This window comes from Sceloporus occidentalis, unplaced genomic scaffold (assembly GCF_023333645.1).
Source record: "Sceloporus occidentalis isolate IW3139 unplaced genomic scaffold, rSceOcc1.0.p SCAF_2, whole genome shotgun sequence".
Taxonomy (NCBI): domain Eukaryota; kingdom Metazoa; phylum Chordata; class Lepidosauria; order Squamata; family Phrynosomatidae; genus Sceloporus; species Sceloporus occidentalis.
The window spans coordinates 207,732,351-207,757,667 of NW_028316982.1; the positions used below are offsets into that span (position 1 = coordinate 207,732,351).

Below are 25,317 nucleotides of genomic sequence, written 5' to 3' on the forward strand. Positions count from 1 at the left end.
GTGGTGGCCGAGACAGCCCTGGTTCGCATCCCTTCTCCACCTCTCCAAGAGATGCTTCCTCCGCCTCGACTTCCGTCCAGACCTGCTGTCGATCCAGGACGGCCGGATTCTGCACCCGGACATCGAGAGCCTGCCGCTTGTGGCCTGGAGAATCTAGCCCTAGCCTCACTGCCGGACACGGTGAGGACGGTGATCCTGGCTGCGCAGAAGCCATCCACCCAGCGGTCCTATGCCCTGAAGTGGAGGAGGTTTAGCCTCTTCCTTGATTGAAAGGGCTTGTCTCCTGCTCAAGTTTCCACTCCAGTGGTGCTGGAGTTTTTGATGGCACTGTTGGATGAGGGGTTGTGCCTCACATCCATCAAGTACTACCTCTCTGCTATTTGTTCCAGGTACCAATTTGAGGGCAGGGCTTCCTTCTTTAGGGATCCCTTGGTGAAGGGGTTCCTGAAGGGATGTGCCAACCTGCACCCTCCTGTGTCGGTACCGGCCCCGGCTTGGAGCTTGTAGGCGGTGCTGGCCGTGCTCCAATCCAAGCCCTTTGAACCGATGGCCACAGCGGACTTGAGACTACTGACTTGGAAAACCGCTTTTCTTGTGGCCATCACCTCTGCCCGCCGTGCAGGCGAACTCTATGCCTTGCGCAGGGACCAGCCCTTCCTGAGGTTTTACAAGGACAAGATGGTCCTTCGGACAGACATTACTTTTTTGCCTAAGGTTGTGTCTGCTTTCCACATGTGCCAGGACATTGTGTTGTCTACTCTTGCTTCCAATCCGACTTCGGATGCAGAATGAAGCCTGCACTCTCTTGATGTCAGGAGAGCGCTGGCGTTTTACTTGGACAGAACTGCTGCCTCCAGTCGGTCCAAGAGACTTTTACAATGCTACTCGGAACCGAAGAAGTGGTTGCCTGTGTCTGCGCAGAGGATTTCCAAATGGGTGGCTGGTACCATCCACCTCTGCTATGAACTGTTGGGCAAACCTCTCCCTGGCAGGGTTTGGTCCCACTCCACAAGAGCAGTGTCAGCATCCTCTGCATTCCTGTCGGGTATTCCCTTGGAGGATGTCTGTAAGGCTGCTGTCTGGTCCCAGCCATTGACTTTTATAAAGCACTATAGGCTGGACACCAGAGCCATCCGAGACGCAGCTTTCGGGAGGGCTGTGTTGGTTTCAGGGTTGCATTGATTGCACTACTGATGGTTTGTGTTGTCAGCATTTATGTACATAATGACACTGTTTTACATTCTGTTGAATGTTGATTTGCACAACTCCAATGGGACTGGTCTTGCATGACCTTTGATCCCCTTCTCAGGTTTAGCAATGTTATTGCAGTGTTGAGTTTTTGTGCATGAACAAAAGACTGACTCTTTTTATGGTTCAAGGTGTTTATTGTTGCAATAAATATACCCTTGGTTTACCATAGCTTTGGTTTCAGGACACTCCCTCCGCCGCTTACCTAAGCTTGTCAGTCTAAACCCATTTGTATGATTCGTAGAGACCACGAAGAAGAAGGACAGGTTGCTTACCTGTAACAGTATTTCTTCAAGTGGTCATCTGCGAATACATACAAATCCCACCCGTCCATCCCCTCAGTGTCCTGCTCTGATTGGCTCTTTCCATCGCCTGCTTGGCGGAAAAATTGCGGAACTGGGGAAAAGAGCGGGAAGGCAGGGCCTTATAACGGGTGGGCGGAGTTACTGCCAAAAAGTTTCTGTATGTTGCAAAGTAAACTTTGCCCAGTGATTCCAGAAGTTTCCGAACAGCACTGCGCAGGCGCAGTAAAACCCATTTGTATGTATTCGCAGATGACCACTCGAAGAAATACTGTTACAGGTAAGCAACCTGTCCATCTGGAGGATTAGGTGGTAGTGCCATCAATATGCAGGTGACATGCAGTTCTTCCTCTCTTTCCATATGTTAATCCCAGGAAGGTTACAGAATGCTTAAACTGGTTGGTGTTTTGGGGTGGATGAAGGTAAACAATCTGAAACATAATATAGAAAAATTGGAGGTGTTGTGAGTAGGGATCCCACCCAGTTTGATTGGTGATGTATAACTAATCATGAATGGAGCTGTACCTTCTGAAGGATCAATTTGGACAGTCTTAATTGTTTTTAGGAAAATAAATATGAAAAGAAAGTCCAGAAGAAACCTGGAAAATTTGGGCAGGGGGAATCTTGCTGTGGGCAGATTTTCAGTTTTTCCAGTAGGAAAATGGGAAATTTGGGGGAGTTAAAAAACAACAACAGCAACAACTCTGATACGAGATTTTCTTTGCTGGAATAAGTAAAATGTGAAAAACACTTCTTAACACAAGGTTTTATCCACTGACAATGTCAGAAATGGCATAGTATGAAATTTTATGTTTTCGGATTGTATATTATGATTGTAAGACTGTAGAGCACGCATTCCTACACATATACTCAAATCCAAGATGCAGTTTTGCATCTGTGGTGCCTTTCAGAAATATTCACTCCACTTTGACTTGCACATTACATTGTCTCACAACTTGGAATTGAAATGGATTTAACTGGCATTGTTACCACTTATTGTGCACAAGATACTAAGCATTGTGAAAGTGGAAAATATTGTTATTGTGGAACAAAAATTGAGCAAACTAAAACAAACTGGGAAAGAACTTGGATGGGGGGACTATTACCAGCAGTGAGTTATATGACTGCTAGTGGTAGATTTGCCACATTCACCCTCCCTAGTAGCTGCTAAGACGTTTAATTATGTCCCCTTGAAATGTCATGTGATATGGTATTGAAATTTGGCTTGTCACCATGTAAATACTTTTCTTCCCTTTAGAATAAAATTTTCATTATTCAATTTTTCATTGATAAAATCTGCCAGTGCTGCTGGGGAACTCATTTATTTTTATTAAATTGTTTTTATTTTACGATCTCGGGGCAGAGAACAATTAATAAAAATGGTTTTAAAATCATGTTAAAAATCAATATAATAAAGTAGAGACACAGTCCAGTTCACCAAAGCTGGCCAATACCGACAGCACTGTCTACACACTCCCCCCTCTTGTCCTGGTCCCTGTTAAAATACGCTGGAGGAACCGCACAAACGTGAAAGTGATAGTTGCTGTAACAGGAATTCAGTGGAAAGAGGTCAGCCACTCACCCAGGGCACCTCCTTCTGACCTCTGCTGCCCACCCACCAATGCTCCTTCCCTGTCCTCACACCTGTGCACTCTGCATACTAGGGGTTTTCTGGAGTTTCCAGCCTGACTGGGAACAAATGAGGGTTCTTTATACTTTTGATAATCACCATGGAGTGTAGATGGGATCCTTGTTTTGCTTGCTTTGGCTCTGTGAATAATCTAAACGGGTCTTTGTGGGAACGAAGCAGGAACATTTTCTCTGTGCAGACATGGCCTATGTTGCCACAGTTTTGACAGTTTGATAAAGTTATTTTTAATTTCTGTTTTGACAGTGTTTTGTTAGTTGATACTACCCCATCTGGAGATAAAATAGCTGGTCAGGAGGATTAAGTTTTCCTTTGACCTTCTGTGAGGAAGACATTTTAACTAAATCTTTCTCTTCAGTCTCCTAATGTTTGAAAACCCTCCTTATACTTGGAACATCTTCTGTTGCCTTTTCCTGGCAACGTACGTCCAGACGGATTGATGTTTAACATATGTTTCCATTGTATTTATGCCAGATACGCTATGCAGACCAAATCACTGTGGTTTTATATATATCTGCTGATATTGTCAATTAAGGCAGAAGACTGTCTTTTGTTACTTTTATTATTGCTTACTGAGCATTGTGAGGTTATTTTGATTTTTGAAGAGACTACTATTGTGTTTCAGGACTTCCTGTGTTGTTATGACAGCAATTCTTTTGGGAACAGTTGCATTTCCATGGACCTACCTAGAAATACAGGATTTGAAAAATTTTCTTAAAATGCAGCTCTGGTATGAAAAATCTGGATGAATGATGCATGCACAGATTATTTCAAATACATAAATATAAAAAAAGATATGTTGAAATTGTATGTGTGGGTTCTGTTAATAGAGTGGTTGTTAGAGATGAAGATATAAACAAAGTTACTTGCATTACCAAAATATGAATTAAAATATTATACCGGTTTTTGGGAAAATTGGAACCATGTGTGTTCCCTGATAAGTTCTCTTCCATCACAAATTGACCCTACTGATGCTGTGAGGACTTTCAAATCTATCTGTTCTTTTCAGTAACTTATGCCAGAAAGTGTTAATAATAGCTGTGCATGAGAGAAAAGTTGTGTAACTTTTAATGAGTTCAGAGCTTTCTTCTGCTAAAATTCACTTAGTGAACGCAGTACAACCCCCACATCTTTGGAACCAGGACTGTCATGCTGGAGGATCTAGAAATACCTATTGGAAGAATTTTTAAAGAATCTTTAAAAGCCGGCCCGCCGGCCCCCGACTGAGGACGCCAGCCACAGAGCAGCTGAGCGCGCCCCCGCGCCGGGAGGACTTTCGCCGCCTCGGTGGCGTTCAAGGGAGGGGAGGAGTGAGCCGGTGGGAGCGGCTCCCTCTTTAAAAGCCGGCCCGCCGGCCCCCGACTGAGGACGCCAGCCACAGAGCAGCTGAGCGCGCCCCCGCGCCGGGAGGACTTTCGCCGCCTCGGTGGCGTTCAAGGGAGGGGAGGAGTGAGCCGGTGGGAGCGGCTCCCTCTTTAAAAGCCGGCCCGCCGGCCCCCGACTGAGGACGCCAGCCACAGACCAGCTGAGCGCGCCCCCGCGCCGGGAGGACTTTCGCCGCCTCGGCGGCGTTCAAGGGAGGGGAGGAGTGAGCCGGTGGGAGCAGCTCCCTCTTTAAAAGCCGGCCCGCCGGCCCCCGACTGAGGACGCCAGCCACAGACCAGCTGAGCGCGCCTACGTATTCGCCTAGGGTTTTTTTTTTTTTTTTTTAGAGCTGGGGTTTCTGTAATCGGGATAATTTTTTTCTGGATTAGTCTGTATTTTTAGGAATGACATCTTTTGCTGTCTTCCTTTGCTGTTACGGGGTTTTTTTGTTATTATTAGAGTTGGGGGTGGGAATGGGATATGGGTGGCCAGCTATGGTGGCAGATGCATATGTGATGGGAGCCCCAATTGAGATTGTGCGGGGCATGGGGAGGTATGGCGGTAGGAATGTGGATAGGTGTATAAATGGAAGGGGAGATCGATGTGTGATACCTATCTCTCCTTCCTTCCACTTTCCTAACCAAAGAGGCCTGAGGGTCAGCCCAGTCGTACCACAAACCCTGTTTCTGCTCCTATGCAACGCCAGGTCTATAAAAAATAAGACCCACATTGTGTATGATCTTTTGCAGGATAAAAACTGTGACCTGGCGTGCATTACTGAGACCTGGCTGGGGCCTGAGAGCGAGGCAATGTGGGCCCAGGCCCTTCCAGCCGGGTACTCAGTTAAGGACCAGATCAGGTTAGGTGGGCGGGGGGGTGGTATTGCCTTGGTCCATAAAAACACCCTCTCCTTAATCAGGATCCCAGTCCGGAAAACAGATCACATCGAATGTATTTACCTGTCCCTGAAGGCTAGAGACAGTCTAGGGATTCTGTTGGTCTACCGGCCACCCCGTGCGCTAACAGACTCCCTGGCTGAGCTGACACAGCTGGTCTCGGAGCTGGTGTTGGAGTCCCCTAGGCTTCTTGTCCTGGGGGACCTCAACATCCCTTTCGAGGCCAGTGATATTCCAACAGGTGCAGCTCGGGAGTTCATGACTACCATGACAGCCATGGGCCTGTCTCAATTAGTTTCAGGGCCAACACATTGTGCTGGTAATACTCTTGATGTGATCTTTAGTACGGATATGGAGGTTCCGTGGGTTGAGATCTCTAGTGTCTCTCCCTTGTCATGGACGGATCATTTCCTGGTTGAGGCTAGAATCAAGGCTTCTACCATTAACCCCCCCGGGGGTGGCGGACCTATTAGGATGGTCCACCCTCGAAGGCTGATGGAACCCATAAGGTTCCAAGAAGCCCTAGAGGGATATACGACTGGCTCTGACGGCGATTCTGTTGATGCCCTAACCGACATCTGGGATACTAATCTCTCTAGGGCTATACACAGTATCGCTCCCAAGCGTCCTTTCCGGCCTGCTTCCAATAAACAACCCTGGTATACGGAAGATCTCAGGGAAAGGAAGCGGGTCGCGCAACGACTAGAGCACAAATGGCGAAGACATCAGCGCTTGTCTGACAGGACGTTCCTTCGCTCTCATTTAAGAGCCTATGGAGTGGCAATACGTGCAGCAAAGAATTCTTTCTATGCTGCACGTATTGCGTCCGCAGAGTCGTGTCCGGCAGAGCTGTTCAGGGTTGTGAGGGAGCTAACTCGGCTTCCTCCCACCCTGAGCCCTATTTTGGAGTCATCTAAAGCCTGGTGCAACGTTTTTAACAACTTCTTTGCGGATAAAATCTCTCGGATAAGGGCTGATCTCGACGCCAGTACTTATGTAGATCATATAGGAGAGGTGTCCGAAGCGTCCGTGGTCCCTGTTATACTGGATCACGATGAAGTGGACAAGATCCTCCGAAGTGTTAGGAGGACGACTTGCTCTCTTGATCCCTGTCCCTCATGGCTGGCAGCTCAGGGGGGAGATGCGGTGCGACTTATGTTACACCGCATAATCAATACATCTCTAAGTGAGGGTCAGTTTCCAGCAAAATTAAAATCAGCAGTGGTTAAACCCCTGCTAAAGAAGCCCTCCTTAGACCCTCTGCTTCATAATAACTATAGACCCATCTCGCTGCTGCCTTTTTTGGGGAAGGTGATCGAGAGAGCAGTCGCCTTCCAGCTTCAGTCGATCTTGGATGACACCGATTTTCTGGACCCATTTCAAACCGGCTTCCGGGCTGGCTATGGAGTTGAGACTGCCATGGTCGCCTTAGTTGATGACCTCCGTCTGGGCATGGACAGGGGGAGCGTGTCCCTGTTAGTGCTTCTGGACATCTCAGCGGCCTTCGATACCATCGACCATGGTATCCTTCTGGGACGCCTGAGGGAGTTGGGAATTGGGGGCACTGCTTTGCAGTGGTTCCGTTCCTACCTCTCGGGCAGATCCCAGATGGTGGAGCTGGGGGACTGTCGCTCCGATAGGAGGGCCCTGACATCTGGTGTCCCTCAGGGAGCGATTTTGTCCCCTATGCTATTCAACATTTACATGAAGCCGCTGGGAGAGATCATCCGGAGACATGGGGCGCGGTGTTATCAGTACGCTGATGACACCCAGATAATTTTCTCTATGTCTCCGACTGATGCAGTAACTAAGGATGGCATCTCTCCTCTAGATGCCTGCTTGGCGTCGGTAATGGGCTGGATGAGGGAGAACAAACTCAGTGTGAATCCAGGGAAAACGGAAGTACTGGTGATAGGTTCCCCGGTTTCGGGTGGTGAGATCTGTCACCCGGTCCTGAATGGGGTCACGCTCCCCCTGAAGGACTCGGTGCGCAGCTTGGGAGTACTCTTTGATTCGTCGCTCCAGCTAACTTCTCAGGTGGATGCGACGGTCAGGAGTGCTTGTTATCAGCTACGGCTGATACGCCAGCTGCGTCCCTACCTGGACCGAAAGGACCTTGAATCTGTTGTACATGCTTTGGTAACCTCTCGATTAGATTTCTGCAATGCGCTCTACATGGGGCAACCCTTGTACCAAACCCGGAAGCTGCAATTGGTGCAGAACATGGCAGCCAGACTGGTCGCTGGTAGCTCCAGGTCGGACCATATAACACCTATTTTAAAAGATCTTTATTGGCTGCCTATTTGCTTCCGAGCTCAATACAAGGTGTTGGCTTTGACCTATAAAGCCCTAAATGGCTTGGGCCCAGGGTACTTGGAGGACCGCCTCTCCCCACATAATCCGCCTCGCACGCTCAGAACTTCCGGGACCAAATTGTTGGAGGTCCCTAGGTCCAACTTGATGCGGACCTCACAGAGGGCTTTTACTACTGCTGCCCCTTCTCTCTGGAATAAGCTCCCTGCAGAGCTTCGCTCCGCCGCCTCATTAGCTGTCTTTAAGACACAGCTGAAAACATATCTATTCCGGCTGGCCTTCCCACCTTAGACTGTCTGTTTTTTCCTGCTCTCCTTTTCCCTTTCGACCCCGGACCGTTGTAAACTCCTTCTCTCTTCTCCTTGCCCCTGACATGTATATTTTATTGTCTTCCTGTTCCGTTTTTGTACTAATGTTTTTAACTGTTATATTGTATTTTTTATCTTGTATTGGAATGTTTTAATAATTTTGTAAGCCGCCCTGATCATACCTATGGAAGGGCGGGGTAGAAATAAAATTTATTATTATTATTATAGTTTTCAGTATTATTTGCAGTTTCAAATTTCCACTGTTAATGTATCCTCCATAGATATGGCAATAGTAGTAGTAGTAGTAATATTTATTTATATCCTGCTTCTCCTGAAGATCAAAGTGGCTAACAGTAAAAACATTCATAAAATACAGTAATCGCTTCTACCATTGTATCCCATTGTATATCCTTGCTGTTTTGGAGCATGTCACTGTTGTATAGACAGTCTTTAAGGTAGTAGCTTCAAAATGGTAGGTCATAAAAAGAAGCACACAGAAAATGTGAAGGTCTGGGGAGAAAACAGGAACAATCAGGGGGAAAAACTTCACAGGTTTTCCTATGTTTTCCTAAAAACATTTTTTTTTAATTCCTTGGGGAAATGGGGAAAATATTATGAAATATGTTCTTTCTGAATGATGATTGGAATTTTTAATACAATATGTTCATATATTTATTCCCACCGAAATTACAATCTCACAAAGGTTAGGGTCTCAGTAGTGCTGCAAAAGTAGGGGGGGGAGCAAATATAGACCTGCTATTGTTTTTTCCTCAGAGAACACTTTTCTAGGCATCTGTAGGTCCTCCGGTGCAATTCTAGAATCATGCTGGACAATGTGAAGATGCCTAGAGAAGCATCTGTAGATCCTCCAGCATGACTGTATGGTCAGCTAGTGACAAATGTTTAACATACAGTTGTGTTGGGGGAAATTACAGATGGCTAGAGAGAACTTTTTTTCTCCAGCAGCAGCGACTAATACAGTTATCTGCAAGTAATCCGCAAATACTTAACCCACAAATGGGGAGGGGTGACTGTATTTCTAAAAATTATGTAATAGAAATACTTTGTTTAAACTGTGTACATACAGATCATTGCTATTCTTGATCTTCGTTTCCTTTTCTCAATACTTTTTATTGGAATGGGTGCATTATGTGTAATTGAAGAAATGAAAGAATTTTCTTTGTTTTTCACAGCTCAGTGGGTTCTGTTTTTATTGTTTGTTTGTTTGTTTGTTTGTTTGCCTGTTTGTAGTACACGGGCAAAACAAAAAAGGTGCCAAAAAAAGAGTATGAATCAGAGTGGTGGTCCATGGAGAGTTTTCAGAAAAGTAAGGGCTAGTCTACATCAGGGACAAAGGTCTGAATAGATTTCTACCCCTTCTGGAACCATCCTGCATACACTTTTCACCACAAGGCCATTAGGTAGATTGCCTACACTACCTGGCTGTCCCCACGAGGTTTCCTGGGTCTTCCACTGCTGTTCCTGCTGTCTGTGCCCCCACGACTGCTGCTACCTTCAAACCTTGTCTAGGGCCATTTCCCAGCCTTAACAGTGAGGTTTTTGCCTCCTCCTCAGCAGTACTGGCTCCTCTGGTACATGTGATCTAGGCACCTTATCTGACCTTAGTGAGTGGCTGCAAACCACTGGCACTGCTGAGGTAGAAAAACTTCATCATTGAGGCTGGGAACTGGCCCGGACATTGAAATGGTGGTGGTTTAAAAATTAGCAATAAGGTAGGATACCCCAAATCTTGGGTGGATAGGGCCACACATCATATGGTCTTATCACCCCAGATTTGGGGGAAGTGTGGGTTTTTAAAGTTTTTTTTTAAGCAGTGTAAACAAGCCTTAAGAAACAGTTGTATCCACTTAGCACAAATATGGTACCAGTGCCTGACATACTGGAAGAGGAATGCAAATCCCCACATCAGATAGCTTAAAAAGCACTGCCTTACAGTTCAGGTGTTCTTAGTAGTTAAGGATTTTGTGGTTCCATTTGTAACAAAAAATGAAATTGAACATTCAGTTGGTAATATTTTTTTGAATCAACTGTACCATTGTATTAAAAACATAATTTTATGCCAAACCAAACTATATGTAATACGTGTAAAGTTCATGAAGTAACAAAGTAACTGTCACTTAACATTTTTCAAAAAAAAAAAAAAAAAACACCTCAGGAAAAATGGATGCCTGACTTCAAAATTTCTGGAGATTTTGCTTCTCTAATATGGCTTTAAAATAACCTTGAAATCTTAGAGAGCTGCTGTCCATTTGCACATTATAATATTGAGCTAGATGGATAAACATTCTGACCTTCTCTACTTTTTCTTATGACCTTAAGAGTCTAGTTCTCGTCTATTACAATACCAGAGAGATGAATGTGGGTTGGCAGACCCTTGGTTTTTCTGTTTGCTGAAGTGATAAAGGCCCATCAACAGCTGACGTAGCTCAAAATTAGAAAATAATAATAGCATCCTCCTCCTCCTTCTTCCTGTTATTCTGAATGAGAATTGTGATGAACTGTTTTGGTTTTAGCATGTGGTCTGCTCTCCTAAGCATATCCCACTTTTACTGCTTTCTGTTCTTTCAGATTATGCTTGTAAAATTATGTAATCATATCTACCTGTTCTTCCTAGGTGCCTACTGATGGGAATGCTGGCCTGTTGGCAGAACCACAAGTGGCCATGTTTTGTGGCAAATTGAATATGCATATGAATGTTCAGAATGGGAAATGGGAATCAGATCCTTCTGGATCCAAGAGCTGCATTGGCACAAAAGAAGGCATTTTGCAGTATTGCCAGCAAGTAAGTTTCTGGTTATTAAAGTTATTTTTCAAAAACTGAAGAAAAAATCACCAACAAGGATGTAAAATCTCTTACACCATTAAAAATTGAATTCTTATGTAGTGATGTGATTCCCCCCCCCCCCCTTAACCTGTCTCCTTCCCTGTTTTCTTACCATTTCTTGAAAATTTATCTGGTTCAAATTGTGACCACTGAGTTTGTAAAAGGCATTTGGTCTGTAGAGACTAATTGCTGGCATAGTTCTTCTGAAGATAAGAAGTGCTGCTCTTTAATCTGGAGTATAGTTCATGTCATTCTAATACTCAGAGATGGAGATAAGGTACTCTTTGTGCCATAATGCAACACAGTGTGTCAAGACTAAGCTTATTACTTTCTCTTATACACAGAAATGTATGTTGGTATCCTGCATGATGTTACCCTCGCAAAGCAGGCCAATAAAAACAGTTTATTGTCCACAAGCTTATATTTTAGAAGAGTCCAAAGTGGTGATGGTTATTTGGGCATTGCAGTGAAGCATAAAAATGTTACTTTTGCCAGCTTTCATGGCCAGCTCATATGAAGCTAAATATAAATAGCTATTTTTAAAAAAGGTCTCTCATGAAAATGATAATTCAGATTTTTATGGTTTGTCCTTGAATCCTTACCTTTCCAACAACAAACAAGTTCTTTGTGCTCTGATTTTGATTTTTCATTTATATGGGTAGAAGTTATATTAAACGAAATACTTCTGAATATTTCAAAGACATGTTAATCCATGCTAATCAATTTTAGTCTGAATCAGTATGCAAAAGGACTTTGTAGCAGCATCTTTGAGACTAACTAAGACTAATTAATTAACAGATGATAATAATAAAACTGCACCAGTATTTTGAAATAAGTGCAAATTATCAGAATAAATTGTGGTAATGTTGGCTCAAAACCATCTTTTTTAACGAAATGCTTTACCTGAGGCTGTTTTCCTCTCTGTATTAATCTCATGCTAACTACTGCAGCACATTGGCTCTGCAGTTTTTGACTACCAGGAATCATCCAAAATAAAATTTGCAATTCATGGCAACATTTAATTGCAGTGTCCAGTTGAAAAGAAAATGCTGAGTGGATATCTTGTGATCATTTTTAGAAGGCACTGAATAAATTTGATCAAAGGCTAGATACCCATCTATTTTTCTTCTGGTCTTTGCTGCTTCTTAGGAAAGAGGAGTTATTAAAGAAATACACCTCCCTTTAAAGAAGGATGGACTGTTCTTGACTTTTGATCTACATATGGCTTTTAATACAGTTTTTCTGACCTTTTATTTCTCCCATCGCCACCCTCCTAATTAGAAAAACTATAGAAAGAAAAGTGAAGTCTCTGAAAGTGGCAGTTCACCTTTTCAGTAGATCACAGTGTTTGTTTTTGAAAAACAGAAGTGGTTTTACCAACCACCCCCTTCTGCCAGTCTGTTCTGCAGAAAAATGACCCTTCCAGACTTGACAAAGTGGTCCATCCTGTGCTAAACTCTATAAGCAGGTCTCAGGAAGAATGAACAGCTGTGTGGGAGTCATTTTGACTGCAGCAGCAGACAAAAATTATGAAAAGTTGTAATTTCTGATATTGAAAAATGGATAAATGGATACAGATCGCTATTTTCCTTGTGGGTGCATTTCAGAATCCTTTCTAGCCACAGCCAGCAAAGGTGAATTAATTTGTGCTCTGATCGTATGGTTGACTTTTCTGTAATCTGAAATTATGTTTTAAATATGAGGTATCAGATTGTGGAATATTGCACAAAGTAGGATATAGTCTGAATTGGGGAATTGGTGTGAATAGTGCCTAAAACAGTAACTATATTCAAATCAAATTTAGCCAGACACAGCATATTTTATATTTTCACTCCCCTGGTTATTTTGAATGTAATTGTTGACATCTGAGAGGCTGTGGTAACAGATCAATACTTATATTAAAAATTGAACTACCAAGACAGGGAAGCTGGAAATCTGAATAACAAGGTCAAAAGATATTAAGGCAACTTGCTTTTTAAAAAGGTGTGTGTGATAGAGACAGAGAGAGAGAATTGTTTGCTACAACATACATGCTTTATATGCTGGAAGGAGGAAAGAGGAGCACGTGATGTCTCTTTGCTTCTTTATCCTGTTTGTCCTGCAATTATTCTAGCTAGCAGGACTGCACTGCAGATCAGATGCAGGGAGATTTGTGCAGGTTTTCAAATTTCCGGTTAGCAGGAAGCAGCATAATGTCAAAGTAGAGGAATTTAACTGCAGGCACACACACACCAAAAACCCCCCACTTCAAACCCCTTAACAGTGTGGTTCTCTCACCATCTTCTTATTAGCAGACAGAATTATTTACCACTCTCCTCACCTGCTCACAGTACTTTTTCAGTTAGGCTAATCTCCTTTCTTTGACATGGATGACTGCTTCTAATATTAATGAAAGATGTATCAGGCAAACAGGCAGGCCCTGTTTTTGTTTTTGTTTCTTAAAGTTCATTTCTCTCAGACACTGAAGCACTGTTGAAGAAAATTGACTGCACAAAGTTTTTTTCATAGAAGTGTGGAACTAGGCCAAGTTCCATTATAATGTTGGTGGGGTCAAAAGCCTGTCAGTGTATTTACATTGGATGGATGAAGGGACAGCTGTGTCAGAAGCAGCAGCAATGATGGTCCACCTTCCCCTCCCCAAAACACATCTAGTGTGAGGTCTGTTCCTGTCTTGGTGGCTTCACACACATTTGAGGTGAGTCAGCCACAGGAAAGGAGTAGAGCCAAGCAAGTCAGAGGCTAAGTCTCATTGAGGCTGCCTGTGGAATATGGAGAGGAGAAGTGGGTTTTCTTAGCTATAGCTGGTAGCAATCTCAGGGAGAATGAAACACTTGCACCTACGCTTGTGCCGGGAGGTACAGTAACTGAGAGCCAATGTAGTGGCTTGAGCATTGGACTAGGACTCTGGAGGCCAGGGTTCGAATCCCTATTCAACCATGCAAAGCCACTTGGTGACTTGGAGCAAATCACGTTCTTTGCCATAGAGGGGGACAAAGGCAAAACCCCTCTGAACAAAACTTGCCAAGAAAACCCTGTGATAAGTTCATCTTGGGCTCTCCATAAGTCAGAAACTACTTGAAGACATACAACAGTTCTGTGAACATAAGGCCCCAATCAGGTTCTGGCCTAGCCTTCCTCTTTTCTTCCTGTCAGGGCTAGGCGAACATGAGTAGCCATTCCTAGAATGAGAGTTAGAGCAGCTGTTCCCTAGAACTTCATTTCATTTCAAGAGGTACAGCTTTGAGTGTTGAGTAAAGCATGCTGGGTGTGTACTCACAGCAACTATAAGAGGCTTGGAGCCAATTATCCCCTGATTCTCATTCAAGCTGTACCTGTTCCACATAGCAATTTACATTCATTGTCATCAGAGACTCTCCCAAAACAGTGAGCAGAATTGATATCACTTCCAAGCTCCCTTTTGAAAAAGACTGTGACAAAAATCTAGATATTTGAGGTGTGTGGAAGAGTATTCGGGGAATAACACCAATATTGAAGTCTGCCTATTAGTTTCCGGGCACAGCACAAGGTGTTGGTTATCACCTTTAAAGCCCTACATGGCTTGGCCCAACCTATCTAAGGGATCGCCTGCTTCCATACAATCCACCCTGTACACTCAGGTCCTCTGGGAGGAATTTACTACAGCCCTTAAAGATCAGATTGACGGCAACCCCCCAGAGGACATTTTCAGCAGTCGCTTCCAATTTATGGAATGGCCTGCCGGACGGGATCTGTCAAATTACCAATCTAGAGAGCTTCAAAAAAGCCATTAAGGTGGATCTCTTCCAGCAGGCCTTCCTGGAATAAAATACTCAGCCACAAATAAGACTTCCCATCTATCGAACTCTGCCCATGGTTATTATTTGGATTATTTGGATTTTAGCATGTTAGTTTTAATTTTATACTGTTTAATCTTGTTTTAAGGGGGCACTATGTATATATGGATGCATTTTGGCTTGTTGTACGCTGCTTTGATTGCCTGGCAAAAAGCGGGATAGAAATAAAAAAATTATTTTATTTACTATTGTGGGAGGGTGGGGGTAGTCTCTCATTTTTGTACATTTGGGGGCTTTATACACAGGTTTCTGGTGAAAAATCACACTGATTCTTTTTTTAAAAAATTAGATGGTTTGGAGAGATATGGAAAATTGGCTGGGGATCTGAGAGGCTCCAAAGGTGGGCTGTGCAACACACTTTCCCCACTTCTGTTCTATTAAGTCAGATAGCTGGAGCCTACATAAAGAAGTTCAAAGCTATTTGTGGCTTAATCTGCTCTTTAGATCTATTATGTTGGTACTTATTTATTCATAGTATTTGTATACAGTTTAATTTATCTGTATCAAAAATATGGTTTACAGTTTTAAAACAATGTAAAACATTGAAATACAGTTTGAAATGTTGAATATATAATTATTGAAACAGTAGCACAGAAAGCAGAACAATAATCATTAGCTTGCACCAGACCTGCTTAAACAGGCTTGTTTCAGTAGGTGCTTAAAATTGAAGTCAGTCCCTGCCTCAGATTATGAAGGGGAGAGTTTATGGGTGCCACAGTAGAGATGTCCTGAATTCTTTGTGTCTCTTGGTGGCATTCAGTTGGTTGCAGAAGAATCAGTAAGGATCTCACAGATTGACAGCATGTGCAGGGAAGACAAGCTGCCAGGTGGCCTGCTTCTGAAGTGTTCAGGCCTTTGTAGGGCAACAACTAAATCTTTAGGTAGCTAATAGACAAACACACCTACGTTGTAGTAGCCTGTCTTGCAACCCCTTTTGCCTCAGTGCTCAAATGCCCCTGGAATTGTACACATACAGCCTCGCATACATTGCTAGGCTGTTACATTACAATCTTATAAACATCTGCTCAAAAGTAAAATCTATTAAATTTACTAGTACTTAGTCCAGGGTAAATGAGGATAAAATCAAAGTCGTAGGCCCGGTACACACGGGCAGGAAGCAGTGTGGTGCCGCCAATTCTAGGGTTCCAGAGTACACAGCAGTCGCACACTCCGGAACCCTAGTCTGTATGGATGCCATCATCATGGCGGCCTCCCAACCACACAGAGACCGCTGTGATGATGATGCTGCTGTACAGCAACCAGATGTCACTGGCAGGAAGTAGCATCAAGGCGGCACCCCTTCCTGCTTGTGATGCCGCAAAAAAAAAAAAAAAAAAAAAAGCCGCTCTAGGTGGCTTCTTTTTTGCTGCGCATCATTGCCCTGATCATGGAAGATAATCAGGGTAAACTGGTTAGTACTTGGATGGGAGACCCTTAACTAATACCACTAATACTCAATACCTCTAATACTAATACACTCAAGGTTTTTTTTTTAAGAAACGGCTATTTCAAAATATTGATGAAGACATCTTTTTTAAAAAGTAGTAGATTGACGAGATATTCTCAAACAATATTACTTCCTCTTTGAAGCAGCCTAAACCAGTTATTTTGGTTTATTTTTTATTTTTAAAAAATAGTTGTAATTGATTTTATTTGTACACTACCTTAAGATGTAAGGAATGTGGTGGCTTAGTGGTTAAGACACCAATTTGGAAGATCAGAAGATCGGAAGACTGACAGTTTGAGGCCCGAGTGCTGCATAATGGGGTGAGCTCCTGTCACTAGTCCCAGCTGCCAACCTAGCAGTTCAAAAGCATGCAAATGCAGGTAGATAAATAGGTACCACTTCCGTGGGAAGGTAACAGCGTTTGGTGCAGTCATGCTGGCCACATGACCACCGGATTCATCTTCGGACAATGCTGGCTCTTTGGTTTAGCAACAGAAATGAGCATTGCCCCCTAGAGTCGATTATGACTAGACATTCATGTCAAGGGACTACCTTTACCTTTACCTTAAGATACTATGATAGGTGGAATAAACTATAGCAATGTCTTTTATTCATACTGTGGAATGCTCTCAGATATGGGAGTGTCCCTACATTTGGTAGTCCTGATAAGAAATTTCTACTATACAGTAGGCCTTCCATATTCTTGGACTTGCCATCCGTGGATTCTGGCATCCACAAATGGCAAGCCCATGGGGAGGACGGAGGAGGAAGAAAGGAAGGGGAGAGAGGGGCGATGGGGAAGAGGGGGAGGAGGAGGCCACCCAAGGGATGTCTCAGCTGGGAAAGGGGCTCATCCCCTGTCACTCAAAGCCTACATCGCCTTCCCCTCCTCCTTCTCCTTTTGTCACCCGGCGGGTGTGACGAGGCCTGGATCCTAGTATGTTAGAATTTATGATGGATTTAAATTGCTTTCTGGTAATTGTCTGTGCTGAAATTTTCTCTACCTAATGAACTGATAATTCAAACTAACCAAGGTTCAAAAACAACAGTAAGATGTCTGGGCCCGTTCTGCCATTTATAGTACATAATTGTCAATATTTTGCAAATTGTGAATGTTGAGAGGTTCGAGTAAAAATCCATAATTGTAGTGACAAGCAAAAACATGTCTGCTTACTGTCAGACACACTCAGCTCTTACTGTTTGTTTTGCTATTTTGCATACAGATTTTGATGAGGTTTAACAGCTATTTAGATAACAAGTTCAAATGTAAAGTATGTGTGTCTTACTGGAAGTCTGCTATGTGGCATTTCAAAATGTCTCACTGTGAGACTATGGTGGAGAGAGAAAAATTTCTCTCTCTCTTACAATCACCTCTCCTCCTCCCATACAACTAGTAATCCTATTGAATGGATACTGTAAATGCATCTGCAAAAACATTGTTTCTACACCCAGCATGCATATACCTCTCATTCTTGCTGACTTAAAAGTAGGATATTTTCTGTGCTATACTTTTCCTCTCCATTGTAGCATGAAATAACCCTAGTCCTTTCTTTTCTGTTCTTGTCTTGTTCTGTCTTGCATGCTTTTGTTCAGTCTCGCATGCTTTCTCATTAATATCCAAGAGCTGTTTTTTTTCTACCTGAATTCTGTGGTATGAGCATAACTACTTTCCCCCTACTGTGTTAGCAGAACAGGGAAGAGCATATAAATTAAAAAGGTTCATTTTGAATTGAAAATATATTGAAATGAATTGAAAATGTAACAGAGCACAATCTATATATATATATATATATATGAAGAAGGAACAGCATGTATTCATGCTCTTATGTTCTGGACTGTTGATTGTGGTCTGTTACATTTTATGCTGTAAATAGTACCCTTGAAACTGGAGGAAAGTAGTAAATGATACTATTTTTGTTGATGGAAGAAAATAGTAGAAATCTGTGCTCATCTTTATTGTTAAGGTTGAGTGGTACCCTGGACAGCCTAATATTATGATCCCTCTCCAATGGTTTCTGGTCCACTAAGATTTAAGGGCCTAAACAGACAAGCCAAAATAAAGCGGCTTTGGGTCACTTTGGAGGTATGCTGTTTAAATGATGCATGTGTCCTAAGAGGCCAGAAGCTGCGCCAAAGCTGTGCTCCAGTCCTTAGAACTGGAGCATAGTTTCGGCGTGGCTTCTGGCTTCTTAGGATGCATGCATCATTTAAACAGCATACCTCCAAAGTGACCCAAAGCAGCTTTATTTTGGTATGTCTTTTCGGACCCAAAGTCAGTAGAAAGTCATAATTTAGTCAGAGACCTTTCATTGTCATACTGTCAATAGGAAACCAGTTGAATCATGTCCAGAAAATTGTCAGGGGCCAAGTGAGGGTAGGAGGGAGGAACTGTATGCCAAAGGATGCTGGCTGAAAAGGACAGGATAAGAGCTACAACCTCAAGTGCAGTGGACTCTTAGGTGAAGACCGGGCTCTGATCTAGACTTAGGGGAACCTGGATAGTATAAATTATTAGAAGTTAGAGCCCACTAGGTGACACGTTCATTAATTCTCAGCCCGAACTGTTTTGCAGAGTTATGTGGTTCAAAAAAAGGGGGGGACTATTGCATCAACCTACTCTTCCATGAAGGAAAGAATATATACCGTATATATTCATAGATTGATACTTGCATTCATACATAGACTTACAATCAAGTAAGATAAGATTGGGCAAAATCAATGGTTTTCTTGGAACCACAGCAGGGTTCTATTACTGCTCTTTGCTTCACATAATAGCCTTTTAATTGTTATGTGCCTCCAAGTTTACTGATTTATTGCAGCCATGCCAAGTTTTTTTGGAAAAGATTTATTCCAGAGAGGTTCGTCATTATCTTCCTCTAAGGCTGAGAGAATGTGACTTGCTCAAGGTCACCCTATGGGTTTCTGTGATGTAGCAGGGAAGCAGATTCGGGTCTCCTGGAGTCCTAGTCCAACACTCAAACTACCTGCATTACCTTCTGCTGGATCACTATAGCTTCTAGGAGTTCACTATAATGGAGTATTAAGGCCCAAATTAGAAGACCCCAGGTATGAGCATAGCACTAGGGCTCTGGAAAGCAGGAACCCATTCTCCCCACTCAGTGATGAAAACCTATTGTGTGAATAAGTCACATACTGTCTGCCTCAGAGGATAGCAATGGAGCCCCCCCCCCCCCCGAAGAAACTTGCCAAGAAAACCCTGTGATAGGTTCACCTTAGGTTTGCCATAAGTCAGAAATGACTTGAAGGCAGACCGCACGCGCACACACACACATAGGCTGATCATGATTGGACCCAGATACTGTGTTTATAAAAGCAAAATAATATATTGTATGCAAATTAACCATGAAAACATGTTTTTTAGACATTTTTTCTAATATTTTTAAATACTCTTTCCATTCTGACTATAAAGCCCACAATTCTCAACCTCAGATGTCCCACTACCACTCCCAGAAATCGAGAAACAGAGGCACTTGTTTTGTTGTTGTTGCTGCTGTTGTTTGGGGGTAGACACTTTATCACTCAGCCCATTTGGAATATAAAATAAAATCACATATAACTTTAGTTTGAATTAATTGGTATGATTTTAATTATTTGGATCACCATTTCAAAGTTTTGAGTGTGCTTACATCTTTCAGGTTTTTTTGTTTTTGTTTTAGACCCTGAAGTAGATTTCACAAGAAGGGGAAATCACAGCTGTTTTTGTTGCCTGGGACACGCTTTAAATGGAATCCAACTTCTTAGATTAGCAAATTGCCTTTGGCTGTTCTGTAGTAAAACCAGGAATGCATAAATTAATTGGATTATTAAAAAATGAGTTCCCAGGCCTGTTCATTTGTGACAGCTCACACAAGGCCTGGAGGATGATGTTGACATAAAGTAGGTCATTGTATAAAGTGGTGAAAGTTGGAACAGCTGTTGAGTAGAATTATCAAGTGATTGTTCTATCTTTAAAGAAAGATATACTAAATATCATTAGTCATTTAACAGTGGGATGTTTTGACTTCATTTCTACCAACAGAATGAGCTTTGAGGGTTCTTAGGGTCAACATATCTGAAATGCTTTGTTGTTGTGTGCCTTTAAGTTATTTCTTATCACGTGGTTTTCTTGGCAAGATTTGTTCAGAATGGGTTGTCTTTGCCTTTCTCCAAGGCTGAGAATGTATGACTTGCCCAAGGTCACCCTGTGGGCTTCCATGGCTAAGATTCAAGCTCTAGTTTCCAGAATTGTCGTCTAATATTTAAAACCACTATGCTCCACTGGCTCTCATCCAAAATACTACACTTGTACAATATGTTATTTATCAGAAAGAGCAAGGTAGGTAAGTAGGTGAAAGAAAGGGAAGGAATCAGAGTTGACAGGTTGGAGGCAAAAATGATTGAAGGATCAATAGAAGCATTGCAGTTATTAAGGTAAACAGTGCATACAGTCACAGATTCTGCCTCCATAGTTTCATCTATCCACGGCTTGAAAATAGTTAACAATCCAAAAAGCAAACCTTGATTTTGCCAAGGGATACCATTTGCCAAGGAATATAGGAATACCATTTTACTATGCCATTGTAAATAAAGGGATGTGAGCATCCATGGATTTTGGTATCCATGGGGGGTGGTAGTGGTACTGGCACGAAACCCCAGCAGATACGAAGGGCCCACTGCATAAGCATACATGTAAATGCATGGAGAATATCAAAACGATTCGTAACTAATTACTCCACAGATTTTGGACATTTCTTGCCCAAACACTTACACATTTTACATATATGTGGGCCAATGTAGCATAGTTGCATCATCTTCAGCATTCCCCAGGCGCTTGCTGATGAATTTAGTGTGGCATTTTGGCAGCATGGATTTTCTGGGTATTTTTGCCACCCATGGAGCCAACTGAGGCCAAATTCAGTTGATAAGGCAGGTTTTCTTATTTATGGTTTGTCTAGTAATTTTGTCATATTGTTGTATTTTTAACCATGTTTTATTGTTTAATTTTATACTTGGGAGGGAGGGTTGGGCTGGGGTCTTGTGGGGCTTGTTGTTTTTATTGTTGTATATTTTATAAACTTTGCTGTTACCCGCCTCGATCCTCAAAATGGAAGAGGCGGGATATAAGTTGTTGTTGTTGTTGTTGTTGTTGTTATTATTATTAAAGTCCTACTTTTTTGGGAGGGGGTGTAAAATTAGTGTGTACAACAAAACCTGTTCCCCAGATAACAGCCTTTAATTAATGCCACTGGTAAAGTACTACTAGGATTGACTCCACAGAAGTTACCATCTGAACTACTTGATAGCTTACCTAATTAATTAAAGCAGAGGTGGGCAAAGTGTGGCCTCTGGGCCACATGGACCCCAGAGGTAAAGACCCCCCCCCCAAAAAAAATATTATTTTAAATACCCTCTAGACAGTGTAGAGGACATTTCCACCAATTTTGAAGGCACCCCATGCCCACCAGGGGTCAAGCAACACTTTCTGCAATTTTTTCCAGACTTTTTTTTTGCTCCAAAGTGCCATCCAGGGAGTGTGGGAGCATTGCCAATACATTTGAGGGGGCTGGGCCAATTTAACCCCAGGAGCCTTTTTGTGAACAGAAAGTGTTCCTGTTTGGAAAAACCTGTTGTTTCAGGCATCTCCTTATCTTTAATGAATGAATGAATGAGTGAATGAAATTATGAAAGTGCAGTTATTAATGAGATTGAAATAAGGCTGGGTCAAATTTCTGTGGTTATTTTAAGAATCGTCCCTCTCTCAAACAAGCACCTGTGGTCCTCTTTTGGACTATTATGGTCTTGAATTTGAATTTCACCTCTACACTTTGCCACCAGTTGTCCACATTTAGATTATGAAATAGCCATGGTTAGTTGGAAAACTTCTGAACTTGCAGTAATTGCTAGAAGAGAAGTTAGGAAGGGGAAGAATTGAATCCAAGACCTGTATATCCTGGCCTCTGAGGGGAATAGAAGGTAGCCAATGCCATCAGGCCTCCCTAAAGGAACTGAGCCCTTCCCAGAAGGCATCTGACTCCATCCTGGCCTCTGTGGGGAAGAGAAGGTAGGCCAATCCCATCGGGCCTCCCCAATGCCACCGGGCCTATCCTTAAGAAACAGAGCCCTCCCTCCAGCCCATCTGCTTTGGTCCAGGCCTCAGAGGGAAAGATAGACCTCATCCCCTTCCCCAAAACCTTTCCCTTCTCCTTTTGTGTCATGTCTTCTTAGATTGTAAGCCTGAGGGCAGGGAACCATCTAATTAAAAGATTGTATATACAGTGCTGTGTAAATTTACAGCGCTATATAAATAAAGCTTAACAACAACAACAACAACAATAATAATAAATGCAATACTAAACTGCAGCTGAGGGCTTTATGTGAATGCATCTTTCAGCCAATAAAATACTGATTTGGAAAAAGACTGTCAGAGTTTGTCAATGCATATTATGTGTAAGGGATGGGAAAATGTGAGATGAGTTTCTAAAAAAAATTCTATTCACATTCCGAGATGCACAACTAGTGTTTTATGAAGATAGAAATGGAGGGAATGTTCATTCTGGTAAAGATTTTAATAAAGGAGGTACATTGAATGAGGCACTTTGAGGCCTATTAGGAGAGGTTCAGATCACCTATGGGTTAGATTCAAAAGAACCCTTTGAGCCTGCTGAGTGCTGACATGTGTGAATAGAGAAGGATGAATAATTTAACAGCTGTGTTTAGGATTTTTTTTTGGGGGGGGGGGCTGTTGATAAGAAGATTCTGTTTCGTTTAGGCCTAAAGGAAGTTACCATGATATTAAGTAGCTACAGTAATCTTAAAAGTTAGGAAATGTGTGTATCAATAAGGATTTATAGGCGGGTTACACACCGCCATTAAAGTACGGAGTCAGTCCGTACTAGGGTTAGGAAGGTGCGGTGCTTCCGCACCCCCCTAACCCTAGTACGGACTGAGTCTGTACAAAATGGCGGCTCCCCTTCCACATGGGGGCCGCCATGAGGACGTCACGGCCGCGCCGCCTCTATACGGGGCGGTGCGGACATGACGTCCTCGCTCCGCGCCAGGGTGCCTAGTGCGCCCTTAGCACGGACCAGGAAGGAGCTCCATTTTGGAGCTCCTTCCTGGTTTGCGGCACAGCTTTGCGTCGCTGGGCGCAGCCTTCAGACGGCTGCGTCCAGCGAAGCAAGGGAGAAAGGGGCCAAGTGGCCCCTTTCTCCTTCTCCCTGCCGCCGCGGGAAGTCCTTGGGGCTTGAAGCCCCAAGGACACCCCTTTTCAGGCTGCAGGGAAGCGGCGTTTTGCCGCTTCCCCGCAGCCTGAAAAGCGGCGGATCAGGGCCTCAGTGGCTGCCGTTCTGGCAGCTGAGGCCCCGATACACCGGGGAAAGGGGCGGGTACAGACCGCCCCAAATGGGCGGTCTGTAACCCGCCTAGGTCTTGTTTCCTTTGAAAGTATTTCTTGACCTCGCTTTTAAACTCTGGAATAAAAATAAATCTGGTTTTTAGACAACCAGTAGGATAAATGTAAGAAAAGAGTTTTAAAATGCATAATTGAGTTTTGTGTGTATTTCTATTTTTATCAGTTTCAGTTCTGAAAGGGGAAAAAATAGATAAAACTTCACTTAAGTGCCTTGAGAAAGGAAAAATGTAATTTTAATTCAAAATTAAATGCAGTTCACATTTTATCTGTTGGCACCACAGATAGATCAATAAAGAAAGAAAAAGGTATGTGTACTTTTAAAAAGATGTGGTTTTTTGATGTACAGTGTTGTTGGTTAGATATCATACAATAAACATCAGAAGATGTTTTTAAAGATAAATAATTTTGAGGTGTAATTTGCCCATTCGGGATGGGCAAAATATAGCCCCAAAGTTTCTTTTTCAAGTCTTCATCTCTTTGGACTGCCTATTTTCACACCATAAAAATGATACAGTGCCTTTTCTACATTCTTTGGAAGACTGCTCACATGTAGCTGCACATGAGAAGACTTGGTTTGGCCACAGTTTTCTATATTCCATTGGAAACAGACCTGTATGATACCCTCCATAGTCCTTATTTGGGAATAAATGTGAATGCTTTGATGGGATTACTGAGGATATATTACATGAAAGCCAAGATCCTGCATTGCCAGACGTAACTTTGATGAAGCTCTGTTGTCGTAGCCATCTCTGATAATGGTGCCCCTCCAAAATCTAGTTTGAAAGCCAACCAATTGAAGGATTTTTGAGATGGTGCAAATTGAGACTCTGGGAAGTGATGAGTGCAGTGCTTTCCCTGCTATGGAGTGCATTTAGACCCTCAGAGTCCTGCTACAATGGCTTCTCTCAATGTACGCTGTTACTGGGACATTTCACCAGTCATCATTTCCCGGTGCCCAAACCAGCAGTGCCTTGACCTTCAGTTGGGGCCTACAAGATAGGATCACCTTCAGGCATTAAATCCGCCAGCCAGCAAAAGAAAAAAAAAGCCCTGTTTTTGGCCGCCCGTGAGGAAGCTGCCTCTCTCTTTGCAGCGTCCTTCGAGCCGGCGGTATGGAAACTGCGGGTCAGAAACGGCCCCAGGTGAGGCGTCTTCACTGCCCCCCATGTGGAAGCCCCATACACCTGAGCCACGCCCCCGGGGCGGGCGGTCTGGAGGCTCCGTATTCAGCAGAATACACCTCCAAGACGTCTTCCCCTGCCCGTCTGTATCCCGCCACAGTTTCCTGGCAGGGAGACTTACAGGGTAAGCCCCTAATAAAAATGGCTGCCAGCACTCCACCTCAAGCACTTCAAATGTCAGGTGGGCCATATTCTTTGGGTTCTCCCATGTTGTAGCTCAATGCCATTGGGGCCAAAAAAGGAGAGGAAAGAAGGAAGGACTGTCTTTCTTTCTCTGGTTTTGTCAAGGGAGGGGTAATGGGGAGGAAGCTTTACTTCCACGCACCACTATGCCAAGTGGGATTTCTCACCTCTTCTTCTTGTCACTACCTTCACACTGGACACTTATTCCAGAAATGACCAGTATATAGGTTGATTTTTTGTGAAGGTTTTTTGACTTATACATGAGTATATATGGCAACTCATCTCTCCAGTTTCAAATACATTTCATTAGTTTAAAACATATATTCTCACAGAGATG

The 25,317-nt window shown here is 43.1% G+C and overlaps 1 protein-coding gene across 3 annotated transcripts in view; it reads left to right on the forward strand.

The window, feature by feature from the left end:
• APP (amyloid beta precursor protein) overlaps positions 1-25,317 on the forward strand; it is a 201,090-nt gene that overhangs the window by 59,634 nt on the left and 116,139 nt on the right. For all 3 annotated transcript variants that reach the window (XM_089512151.1, XM_089512152.1, XM_089512153.1), the window contains exon 2: positions 10,716-10,883. In XM_089512151.1, the coding sequence (XP_089368277.1) occupies positions 10,716-10,883 (168 nt within the window). The remainder of the gene's footprint in view (positions 1-10,715; positions 10,884-25,317) is intronic.